The sequence below is a fragment of the Opisthocomus hoazin genome, chromosome 4, assembly GCF_030867145.1.
Source record: "Opisthocomus hoazin isolate bOpiHoa1 chromosome 4, bOpiHoa1.hap1, whole genome shotgun sequence".
Lineage (NCBI taxonomy): Eukaryota > Metazoa > Chordata > Aves > Opisthocomiformes > Opisthocomidae > Opisthocomus > Opisthocomus hoazin.
In genome coordinates this window covers 24492461-24505493 of record NC_134417.1, presented here as the reverse complement: position 1 = coordinate 24505493, position 13033 = coordinate 24492461, and the positions used below count along the sequence as shown (strand labels likewise).

Genomic DNA, 13033 nt, shown 5'->3' with positions numbered 1-13033 from the left:
AGCAGAGGCAGGAGGACATCATTAACTGGGGCAAGGGGTGAGATGATGAAGTAAAATCTCTGTGACTGTGCTACACTGAGCAGAGCAGAAAATCCTCTTTGGGATGCTCAAGAGCAGAGGTCATATTCGTGAATTACTAAGATACATTTGGGAATATGGTGCTCTGGACTGGTAGCTAGGGAGGGAGCTCTAAAAGGCTAATGAAGTGTTTAAATACGCACTCAGAGGTCTTCGCTGGTTTTCAGAAAGTGCATGAAGGGAAAAAGCCTCTACCCTTCATCTCTTCTCATCACCCTTTGCTGTATGTTGAATTTTTCAGGTAAAACAGTAATGCAGAATTGGCTGCTTGGGTCTGTTTTACATTTTAATTATTAGGCACAGTGAGAATTATGGATGGGGTGGGCTGAAGACTCTCCTCCGACGCATGGATGTTTAGCTTGTGCTAATCTTTTTAGCAGGAGGTGCTCATGCATGTGAAGCTGAGAGTTTTGAGCACTTTTCCTGAGATTCTGCTCATGCTGTGGCCTGATAATTAGGGTGCTATAGATTTGTGAAAACTACTTGTGCCCAGAGCGGTCTTATGCCCTTGGATCCATTCCTTTATCTACATCGGTCTTTGAAAGGTTGCCTTGCTCCTGTACATCAGGGACACATCTTCACCCGCTGCAGTCCTGTTGGTAACATCTCCGTTACAACTGATACCGAATGTCCCTTGCTCAGCCAGCAGAACCCGTGCTGTGCTCCTCCATGGCACGCTTGAGCAAAAGTCAACACATGAAAGCCACTAACAAAAGAAGTTGCAAACCAAACTGATTGCCTTTCCTTCAGTGAGTTTTAAAGTTCCCGTATCGCAGATCTTCGATTCATGAATGCTTGCTTGTAGCTGCACTCCTCGTGCTGCTGACATTAAATATGGAGCACGGGCTGGCCGCAGGTCTCGTCTCGGCGACTGCTCTGCGGATCTGGACGATGCTGGTGGTTGTACTGACAGACGTCTGCTGTTGGTCAGAGGAATCCTGTTCCAATAAGCAGGTATTAGGAGACAGTAGGAAGAGAGTGGGTATGATCCCAAAGGCTGTACCCCGTTTTTCAGATTCGGGTGAAAAGCCACTGATTTACAGCACGGAGGTACCCCGTGTATGCTCATGTGAGTGAAAGCACGGCGGAGCTCAGCGGGGCAGCCCCTGACACAACGCCCGTTTCTGTGCTCTGCCAGTCAAAATAATCCCTGTGTTTCTTAGGGTGGACCGTCAGCCCTGAAACAAGACCTACAGAGTTAATTCTGTGTGTTGCGAATACTAATTACAAAACAAAATATGCTGTCCTTGAGTTGCATTTCCATCGGTACAAAAGTCAAGTTGCTGAATTCTGCAGAAAGGATGAAAAAGTTCTGTCATTTGGGAAGAAGAAAAGGACATAATCTGTTTAACTTTTTAAGCCTGTTTTTAGGTAATATGAGATGAACAGTCAAGTATGGTGAGACCACATCTGCAGAATAAGTTCGCTCGCAGTCTGGTCGTTGTGTCGGTTCTCGCACAAAGTCCCTTGGGGGTGCTTAGCATCAGCCGAATATGTCATCAGTCATTTCTGGTATTATCATAACAGTAAATTTACTGGTGCAACTAGAACACAAGATGTACCAGTGCTGAAGCTGAGGGAATAATGTTTTTTATTTCAAGAACTTACCCTTTTAGCTTTGTTGGGGTTTACCGCATACAGAGACCTTCAGTGTCTTGGCAATTAATTGCAATTAAAAATGTGGTGAAGTTTCAATCTTTTCTTGATTATCCTAGCTGGAGAAGCGAAGGGTAAGGAAACACTAGTGTGAGGGGAAAAAAATAATGTAAAAGCGGAGAGGTTTGTGTTTAACTAGAAACACTAGTGTTTTTCTGTGAATTAAAAGAAAAGTGAGAAATTCATCCCTCTCCGATCAGATCTGACTGGGGAAGACCCAGAAGTGAAAGATGTGATGTTTGAGTGGAGTTACTCTCTCTGAACAGTCTCATTTTCAGCTGTGGTGCAGAGGGAATTTTATGCAAAAAAGGACTAAATTGGCTTCAAGGGTAAAAGCACGAGATAACTCAATGATAAACGCAAAAAGTAGGTGTTATGGCAATTAAATGATTTTGCCTGTGTAATATGTAAAACCTTCTGTGGACATAGCATAGTAAAGTTTTCTCATGGCACGAGTAACCACGAAGCTCAGTTTGGAGTTGTCCTAGCTATGAACATGATCAGAAGGCAAGTTTTCATTTCACAGCTGTAAGTATTCACAAGAAGTTATTAAGAATACTTCATACACTGTTCAGTTCTGTTTGCAGTATCTCAGAAATTACTGAGGAGAAACAGAAATAAATCCTAAGATGAGAGACAGGAGCAAGTTTCAGAGAGAGCTGCTATCATGATAATGGATATACACAATACTGAGCGGAGGATATTGAGTTCAGTTTCAGCCGTTTAGACAAGACACCAAAATAAATGGATATAATAAGCTCTCATGCGTTGGAGCACAAGACAGTTACTAATGGATGAGGTTGGAGAGAAGTATTTCTTATAAACCAGTAATCCAGGAGTGCCTAACATCAGGATTTGGGCACTGACTGCTCGCCCTGACCCTTGGGGATGGGGTTTGCCTCTTCTGCTGCCCCAGTTCGTACATCAGTTTTGAGCACTCATCTGATCAAGAAGTAAACCCAGTAATACACCTCTCTTTTGACCTAATGCAGCTGAGCAGAACATCTAGCATTTCAAATAGGGCTTGCATTAGCAATAATATTTGTTCTGTGGGTACTTTAGAGGATGGAAAGATCTCTCCCACATACTAAGAATATAAAGGGACTACGTTCTGGAAATGAGCTGTTTATGGAAGGTGATTACCTCAGCTGCAGAAAGAAGAAACAAGCATCCCTGTAGACAGGCTTTTCAGAGGAACCCAGCCCAGATTTCTGTTATGTGCATTCTTTCCACGTCTTCCTTTTCTTTTTGGCAACCCTATGTTTCTGGGAGCAAAAGTGCCAAAATCACTTGAGGGGAAGCAGATTTTGCAGCCTAGATGGCTTGGAAGTCTCCCATACATAAGGAAGTGGCTCTGTCTTCTTAAAACATATTCAGCCTACATCTGAAGAGTCAAAAACCCCTGGCATAAGCTGCTTTCTCCTGTGATTGCGTGGAAGATTGCTGAACTTTTGTCACAAGCTCTTTCCAGGGAGTCCATTCCTGCTGCCAGGTCATCACAGTGAGTCTGGGTCCTGACTAACTGCTGGTGGTCCATCCCTCCTTTGCTAGCATGAACCTCAAAAGACATGGTTTGAAGAAATCTCTCTGTTGTTTGTCATTCCTCCTGCTCTCATTAGAAACTGCTACTCCTACCCTAAGGCGAACAGCCTCTACAGTGGGTTGCCTTGTTCAGTGATAACTAGCATGTGAGAGTAAAATACTTTCTTCTTCAATCCTTTGATGATTTCTGATACTTTGTGCCGTGCCAGAATCCCGTCTTTTTCAATGCTCCTTTTCTTTCTTAGCTTTTTGGTCCCACAAATTTTGCTCAATGTTGAATTCATTTTTAGATACATGTGCCAGACTGAGCGTGCACTACAAATTAGGTAATTAGAATAACCAAAGCTAACACTGTCCATTTTGTTTTGGTTTTAATGCCTTGATTATGTTAATGTGACGAATTTAACATCGTTAAAGTTTAACCAACTGGTGTCTGGAAAGCAGAAACTCAGACAGAGAACATGTTTACTGTAGTATTGGACTGTGTTCTTGGACTGATGCAAATTCATTGTCTTCACTAGAATCTATTCTTGGTTTAACTCCTGGAAGTGAAAGCAGAGCATGGTCTTTAGACCCCGATTAATCTCTGGTGCCAGACCTTCCCTTTGATGTCTGCCTTACATGTAAAAACTGTTGAGGTGCAGGTTTTTATGGAGACTTTTGTACACTAGGGCTCTTAATAGATGAAGTAACAAAGAAAATATCTCTACAAATCTATAATCTGTGTTTTTCCGCGAAAGTAAAAGCACAGTGTGCCTGAAGTTGCATTTCATGTCATTGATAAGGTTGGATTTAAGGTGATGGAAAACACAGGCTTGAAGAGGCCGCATGTTCTAACCCCATGCTTGCTATGTATACATCCAACTACAGCTTCGTACCCAGGTTTTTTTTGCACAGATATGAGCATTATTGTAAAAAAATAATGGCTTGAGAAATGCAGATCCTTGTCTTTCCTGTGTGATGTCTCCCGCTGCCATCCCCTCTCCTGCGATGCTGTCTCCCTCCCCAGCCACCCCGGCAAAGAGCCGGGGCCAGGCTCCTACTGCTGTGCCTGTCTGTACTCGGAAGTGGGGCTGGGTTTCTACCAAACTTCAAGAATAAATCTTTGAAAGTGGAAGGCATGCCATATTTCTGCCTGAAACCCATGCACACGCTCAGTCCTCCAGCCACAAGCCCCTTTACAAGAGATGCCGTTAGGCTCACGACATCCCAAGTCGCTCCCTTTTTCTGGTCAAAGACGCGTTGCTGGCACCTGGCAGCACACGCACGGTTTGTCCTGTTCCTTCCCCGACAGCTCTTCCCGTTCAGTCTGGCACCTCCTCTCCCATAGCCTGTGCGATGCCTCAGCAGCAGGCGTGATGCAAGGAGTGAGATCCCTCGCTCCCCGGCCGCCGGCAGAGCCCTGCGACGGGGCAGGCTGCATGGCCCTGCCGGGGCAAGCTCTCGGTGCAGGAGTTCGCGCCCATCCCATTGTGTCTTCAAAGCCTCCAAATCTCTCTTGCTTCTTACCTCCTCTTACATCCAAATTGGCTTATGCCCAGAAAAGGAGGGAGAAAATGGCACCTTTAAAATATGGAGATGTCTATTCTGTCACTTGGAGCTGATTTAAGGCATTTTTCATGTTCTGAAATGTTTTCATCTTATTTGAATATTCTTGCTGAAAAACAGGTCTTGGGATACAAATGTGCAGCAAGCAGGAAGCTTTGACCATGTCGGGTCTGCTGTCTCCCACATAGGAATCGAGGTGCTTTCGAGTTCCATCGCTAGCTGGGCGGGAGGTTTGCAGGCACAGGCGGAGGTCGGAAGCCAGGGTCAGGCTCAGCGTGCGGCGAGGTGTCTCCTGGCTGCTGCTGTGTGTGCATCCGTGCTAATGTAACAATTTGCTTTTCTTTTTGTCTTTTTAACACATGCTCGACTGCACAAACTAAGTATTTGCTAATTGGGAGCACAGGGTGAAATGCATCCTACAGCAGCTTTTGTGGTTAATGTTAATGCCTATTACAGATTAATGAATTAATATTAATATTCCAAAAATAAATATCAAAGCTCTTTGCTGTCTTCATTGGGGCCAGAGTTTCTTGCCTTTCTTGAAGGACTAAATAGTCTTCCCAGCTACTCATGTACATCCCTACTGTTCAAATACATATAGATGCAGTTGTGCACACGCTCACACTTGCATACGTACGGCACAACAACAGGTTCAAACGACCGAGTTTATTTTTATACACAGTGTGCGAATAGGTGTGGGTGTGTGTCAGTGTATTTTGGCAGGAGGAGAAATGTTTCTCCAGAGGCTGGGGATATATGTTGAACAAAAAAGAATATTCATTTGTCTGGGTAGAAGAAGCAGCAGCATCTTTAGAGGGGTGCTCAAGGGCCTCTTGCTGCTCCTCGTGGTTTACGTTGTCAGTCTGTACTGCGGAGCTGGTGACTCCTGTCGTTTGCAGATTGCTGTGCATGAGCCTGAGGAAATCATCCTGAAAGACAATTATTTGATTTTTTTTCAATCAATGATAGGAGGGACAAAAAAACCCAGCAATGAGCAAGTGCTAGTAGGGCCGCTCTTTTAGTCCCTTTCCTTACCCCAGTGGATTCTGGAGTGCTTGGCCGCTGTCAGATCAAAGAGCGGCTGTACTTCAGCCAGCGTTACAGCTTTGAGATCTCCCCTGCCTCTCGCTGGAATCCCGGGCTTTTGCCAGTGCCGGACACGGCGTCAAACAAGCACCACGAATGCAGGGGAGAGTAATCACGCAGGGGACGGGGACAGGGGCATTTGTGAAAGCTGCTTGGCGAGGTTGGTGTGTTTCTACTGTCATTTACGTATTTGAAATAGGAAATAAATAAGTTTCTAGGGTTGTTGACATGCGTTCCCTCAATGCTTCCTTCGCTCCAGCCGTTCATTCCTGCAGTGTTAACAAGGGGGGCTGCGAGCAGGAGTGCGTTCAGCTCGGGGAAGACCGCTATAAGTGCCAGTGCCGGCCGGGCTACCAGCTGAAGAGGGACGCCAGATCCTGCGAGGGTAAGTCCTGCGCTACCTGCCCGGAGATGCACATCAAAGGCCATTTAAAAGACGCCAGGATAGTGCTTCGGATTGCTTCATTCATATTTCACCCTGCTTGCCAAAAGCAGCTTTAGGAATCACTTATTAACAGGATTAAAAGGACACGTGTTTGAGGTGTGAAGTTCACGTCGGTTCACAACTTTGAGCAAGATTTTGGCCTTGTAGACCCCTGGCTGTTCGTTGCACACTGACAATGATGACATAGGTTAGGAACTTGATTGTGGATGAATTCTAACATTTTATTACTCGTCAAGTTGTATAGAGACTTGGCCTGTGTACCATGTTGCTTTCTACATAAAACCCTTTCTTTATCTGCTTTTGGCTTACATTGCTCCTGATCACAGTCTGATTCATTCATCCTCCCCTTCAGGTTTCTAAGCAAACACTCTCACAAGCAGAACAGAAATGCTACCTTTGGGTCTGATTGTTGGCTTTTTTTCTCGTATATCTTAACATATTCATCAGTTTTAAAGTCAACGCCCCCATCTTCCCCAACACAAGCGCACACACATGCTACCCTTGAATATGTCAGAGAAAGACAGGGCCAAATTTATGGATTTATTGCGCTAGAATTCCTGTCACAAAACCGTTTCCATATGGCTCCTCTTCTGCTCAGAGATTTTCTGTGCTGTGTATAAAGTGTAAGTAAATCCTGCTGTTCAGCTTGCTTCCAGCTCACGCTGTGTGCAGCGAGCGCTTGGCCTTCACTCTCAGCCTCCCTGAGTCCTGCCCTCCACAGGGACCTCACGCCGCGCTCCAGCGAGCATCACGGCCAGCTCGCCTCACCTCCGGCTCTCGCGGGGTGCCCGCGGTGTGTCCCTGCGATTATCAGGAGGAGTTGGAAAAGGAGAGCGTTAGTGGGGACAGGACACCAGAGACCTTCCTCTGCGGTTCTCCAGCCCGTTGCCAAAGCTGTCGTGGCTCCTTGAGCTCCTCTGGAGATGTACTTGGCCAAGCCAGCTGGGCGTGCGGACCCCTGCGTGAAACTTTTTGGTGGTTTTTATGGTGTTGTGGTGGGACAGAGGTTGGATCGGCAGGGTTTGAGTGTGGCGATACCCGGTTAGGTGAGGGTTGTCCCTTGGGCAGTCATGGAGCGGTTCAAAGCTTCATGGGCCACTTCGCGCTCTGGCTCAGCTCAACAGCAAAATGAGCAGGCTCAGTCCCTAATTGCTGAGGTTTTGACATCGTGCAGGCAGCTGTGGCTGCTCGCTCCCTCTCATCGTGGGGCTGATGAGGGTCAGCCACCTACTGAAGGCAGCAGTTCATCAGCAGCCATAATTACTGAGCAGTGGAGAAGGGGCAAGGTCAGCTTCGTCTGCGGTGAGACCTTATCTGGAGTTGGCGTGTATGCCTGGTTACCTGTGTTCAGGCTGGTGTAAATCAAAATATAATAGCACAACCCCCCAGGAGGACAGCTGTGGTCAGAGGAAGGAGAATCTCTCTTGCAAGGGGAGCTCAGCTGGTAAAATGAAGACTGAGTAGGATGTTTTTCTCCCATAAATACCTTAGTGAATAAACACCTGGGAGCAAAATGTGCTCGTTAAGCGGATGGGCAAGATTTTTACAGGAACAAATGAGCATAAGGTAGCCATGAATATACATTTGGCTTGGCATTTAGAGATGTTTGAAGTAGAAAAGGTGGGAGGACGTGAGCCTGGCTGCTGTAGTGCTAGTCTGGACAGGGACACTACAGCGTTGTGTGAGTATTTACTACAGTAGTTGTGGCTGTGCTGCAGGTGTGGAGGCATCCTCGCTGGCTCCTTGGGAGCCAGTGCTGCACCCCGTAGCCCTGAAAGGCCCTACAGAAATACCCAAGCCTAGCAGGGTGGTGCAGCCTTCAGCGCGGAGGGAAACCGATAGGATGGACTGGTATGGCATCAGACAAAGTGGTGAGGTAGCTGCTTTGGGGGTGAGACATCTATGGATGTGGTCAGCAGTAGATGTGATACTTGCGTAAGAGAATGGGCTATAAAAAATGTCTGCTAGAGTGAATTCCTTGTTGGGTTATCCAGGGATAGTAAGAACAAATATCTTTCTCAAGCCACTTTGAGTTTCCATCCTATAAGTCAATGCTATTTTACCCCCTTAACTTTCCCTGCCATAAAATCAGAATTTTACTCCTGACCACATTATTTTTTCTCAAGTGTAAAGTCATGGTTGCTGTGAGGAAGAAAATTAACTTGCTAAAGCCCAATTCTCTTTCTTTAGGTGCTCTAGAGGTCATGGTAGATAGGACTGGAGACCCTGTTTGTTACAGCCTTCCAGTGAAGGTTCTGGAAAGTCCACAGTACATGCGGAGTCCATACTCACGCTTCACTGAGAACATTGCTGTCATCCCAGATCAGTGCATCACCATGGCTTTTTCCGATGAAGTTCCTGGATGTCCTGGGACATCTAGGAAATGAAACAATTCCAGTAAAATTTTTGCCATAGTTTTTAACAGCTTGGAATAGAGCTTTGTAGGATGGAGTCTGTTATCCACTAAAGTTATGAAGTCAAACAATAAGAGCCATATGTGTAGGAAAAAGAACACTAAGGAGTTATTTTCAGCTTTTCCTGAAACCTGCCTATAAGAGGAAGGAACAGATACATCGGTGGAAAACAAGACAATCAGTGGTTGCCTTATGTCCTGAAGTTCTTTCCTTTACAAACTTTTCTCTTGTCTGAGGACTTCCAAGGCTGCTATCTTTATTCAAATTACTATGTTTTACTAGCAGCTAGCCTGTAATTTGTTGTTTGCTTGTTGTCATGTCACAGAGTATCACAAGTTTTACTCTACACTGTAATCATTCTCAAATTAAAGCTTTGGATGCTCTGAAAACCTTTATAATATGCAGGTTTAACAGATGCTGTTTGATAGTGATTTAATTTAATTTATCCAAACAGAAAAAAAATCGGCAAATAACTCAATATTTCATATCAACAAGGAACGAATTCTTGCTTGAAATTAAATCCTTTGTAGACCTCAAGTTGTTGAACTGCAGAGCCAAGTTGTCAGCCTTGAAAGCGTCATGTAGAATGAAGTGCTGCTGTCCCTTTGAAACCTATTTGCAACCTATCGTGTTGAAAGTCCAAGAAAATTTCAGTTCTACAACCTTAACAGTGATTCTTTTTTTTTTTCCTTATGCTGTCAAATCAAACTCAGCCTGCAGACTTGAATGGTTGTGTTCTTGAGATGCCAGGAGGTGAAACGAGGGAATCTGAAGGTGTTCTGGGGCAACGTCCTCCTTTGCCGAACAGTGGCAAAAGATGCCACTGGGTACACAGGAAAGTGAAAACTGGAGAAAATGAAAAAAAAACCCACCCTGTATTTAAATGTGTCTGTATGAGGTCTTTCCCCCTTACTCCTTTCTCCTGCGTAGCTCTATATATGTGTGTGGTTAGCTGCTGGAAAAGCAAAACAGCAAGGTCTGGAGGAAAAGACCTACAGCCCTTCCTTAGGACTACTGAAGCCCTGACCTCACTGCCAGAACTGGTGAGGTGATGTTGACTTTCCTCTTGCCCCAGCAGAGGATGGCTTCTACAGAGCTTGAGATGGCCAGCGAAGGGGATGTCAGGCTGGTCAAATGTCTCAAACTGGACAATAATTAGCAAAATGCTAAAACTGAATTAGAGCTTAAATGGAAAGGAAATAGGCTTAACTTTTAAAAAGCTTTCTTTAAAACTAAGCAGAACTCTAGAGGACACATTTTGAAAGGTGTCCTCCACATTTGCCTATGTAATGTTATTCACCAGTGTGTTTGTGTATATAGTACTCCACACTGAAACCTAAACCTTGTGCAGAATGTCAGATTCTGACAGAGAAAACTCGGGCTCTTAACCCAAATCAGACTTATCCAAACAGTCCCAATAGGTCTATTTTCATGCGTGCAAAGTCTTTAACTGGGCAAATACATCAGTATGCTTCCAGCAGGTATGTGTTCCTGACATAAACCCATGGAATGCAGTGAGATCTTTGAGGTGAAGACTTCTGCAGACACTTTATAAATAGTGTTTCTAAGTACTTGCCACTTAGAGCAGCTTATCCATGAAAAACGGTATGTTATTGTTCAAAAAATAAAAAAAATCTTGATGTGCAACATGAATGGCATGTGGTTTTCGACTGAAGGAGGTCTTTTGGGGCTCTTCAGTGTTTGTTTCCTCTGGAGACTTTTAAATGCGCATTGTTCCATGGCAAGCTCCACCGTTGTATGTGTTTATGGGTTCACACATGTTGGAGTGCTAATTGCTATTGTTTAGAGCAGCTCTTGAATTCTGCTCAAGTTACGGCAAAATAAGGATAAAATGTTATTTTCTTGTCCTGCTTCCAAGGTGTAATACGAGCCCCGTTTCCCACTGTGTAAAGCGTTGCTAGTGCTCTATGAAAAATGCCGTCCAGCAAGAGAGAAAATAGCATACAGAAAAACAACGGCTTTACTGTTCACCAAATTATGTCAAATCTATGTATTTTTTTTTCCAGGCTTATCTCTTCCAGCTGCAGTAATCTTCGTTGTTAGTTGTAACGATGGCAGGTAAGACCATTTTCAGACAAAAAGTGACCTTTAAGTTGACAGTGTGCTCTAATTGGTTTCAGTGATAGACCCCTGCAGAAGTGGGAACGGCGGATGCTCACAAATCTGTCAAAGTGAGAGAGGAATTGCAAAATGCGAGTGTCATCCAGGGCATTATCTTTCTGCAGACAAGAAGTCCTGTGTAGGTAAGAAACTATGGACTATTTATTGGGAAGAAAGGTATTAATCGGTGCTCTGGCTTACAGAGCTTTGAATGGAAAGGAATATGATATAGAAACATACGTATGCATTTTGAAACAGCAGTTCTCTCTGTGGTATTTATGTCAGCCGACAGTCTTGAAGGACCATTATAGCAATGAAAATTACTCTATGAGCTCTTAAATCATGTTTTCTAGCAACTGGGTTTGTAGATGCTGTGGTGTTATTCTTGTAGGGTCCCTTTAAAATAATGCCCCAGATACAGCTCCTGGAAAATTGGTTCAAGTAACACTCTGAACCAGGTTGCTGAACACCTATTTAGCAGTCAATTTTCAGCTGGAGAACAGTTTCCATATTAATAAAGAAACTACTGTGAAGGAAGAAATCATGAAGTCGAAGATTTCCAAAGACAGGAGCTTAGAAGGCTGGATTCCGAAGTCCTGTATTTAGTCTGGGATTTTCAGCAAGACTTAAAGCATTTCTGACCTGAAATGTGCGGGAATTGGAGACCAAAATACCTGCTTTCCTCTTTCAATATGATGCTTGGAAGGTTGTTTATCAACTTTATGAAGTAAAAAGCACTTGTGGACTTCATGGTGCACAACCTTGTCAGGATCAGGGTACGTATTCAGACGCTAATTTTAAACTCCTCCTTTGGAAAACTTGGCCAAAATTTTGCCAGTATTCAAATTGTCTTATGTATAGAAGATGCTGGGTGCTTTGCAAAATACTTATTTCCTGCCCTAAGTATTTTACTCAGTTGCCTGTAAGCCCTTCTACGAGCAGCATTTTACACCTCAGTGATTCCCCTCTCTTACTGGGGTTACTCGTCACAAAGTTTACTGAAAAAACAAAGTATTTTCAAGTAGCATAGACACTTCACTGATGATCAATAGATGAAAACAGCAGTGGGTTTAATTCTAGGGTCAGCATGTTACTCGTTTTATCTCAGCTACGCGTTGACAATTCTGTTAATTTATGTATAAATTAAAGCACTAGGTAACTTGCGGTCTTCTATACTGGAACACATTTTCTTCCCAACCTCATGGCAACAGTCTTTTGAATCATTAAGCATCACATCTTGCCATGGATATGCAGTTACTTTTTTTTTCTCCTAGAAGTTATTCAGTGTCTTTTGCAAAATTCAGGCTGGTATTTGACTGTTTGGAAACCAAGCTAGGAGGAGACAGAGGGCAGCTGAAATGTCAGACTTTAGCGATTAGCTGTATTTACAAGATAGAGAGCAACATGTGCAGGATGGTGGCTGTGCTTCAGTTTTCTAACTTTTTATTTTTCTATTTTCTATTTGAAAAAGCAGAAAAAGAGAGAAGAACATTTGCAGCATTTGCCAACATATTCTGCTTGCAAAGTGACAATTAATTACAGAAAGAGGGGAGATAACCCATTTTATTCGAAACAGCAGCTACTCCCATTGCTGCTTCAGAGAAGCTGTCATTTATCCTGAAATTTTTCATGAGCCGGTGTGTGGTGGTTGCACTGCCTGGGGCCTCTTTTTGCAAGTGGGCTGATTGCATTTGTAAAGCTACTTGTGTTCAAGGGGGCCGTGAGTACGACGCTGGTGACAGCACATATGGAGCAAAAAACCTGTTAGAAAGTGGTTAGCTGTGGTAAAAGGTGAGGAGCTGCACACCAGACTGTTGTCTCCTTTGTGCGAGACACTGACCCAGGATCAGCGCAAAAAATAATCTGTATTTTGCAAGCGCAACGTCAGAACAAGAGAAGGAGCAGGAGATGGGTCAGGGGTTTGCCATGTGCAAGACAACGCCTGTCTTTGCACAGAGGTTGGTGTTTTCTGCAGCTGTGCTCCCCAGCAGCAGTATGAAGTATAAGTTTTTGCTTTGTTTTTTTTTTTTTTTTCTTTCAGTAACTATTCCTTTAAAATATTTTTACGCTCCACTGAGATTTTAGGAGGATGGATGCCTTTGGTGGCATTTAACTTCCAAATGCAGACTAGTGAGTGGAAAGC

At 44.1% G+C, this 13033-nt stretch overlaps 1 protein-coding gene across 7 annotated transcripts in view; it reads left to right on the top strand.

Moving 5' to 3' along the window:
• The window catches only part of LOC104334451 (uncharacterized), a 209001-nt gene that overhangs the window by 138221 nt on the left and 57747 nt on the right, over positions 1 to 13033 (top strand). For all 7 annotated transcript variants that reach the window (XR_012763680.1, XM_075418364.1, XM_075418365.1 and 4 more), the window contains 2 exons: positions 6170 to 6295; positions 10911 to 11033. Coding sequence is in view for 6 of the 7 variants with exons in the window: in XM_075418364.1 (XP_075274479.1) it covers positions 6170 to 6295; positions 10911 to 11033 (249 nt within the window). In the remaining variant the exon portion in view is untranslated. The remainder of the gene's footprint in view (positions 1 to 6169; positions 6296 to 10910; positions 11034 to 13033) is intronic.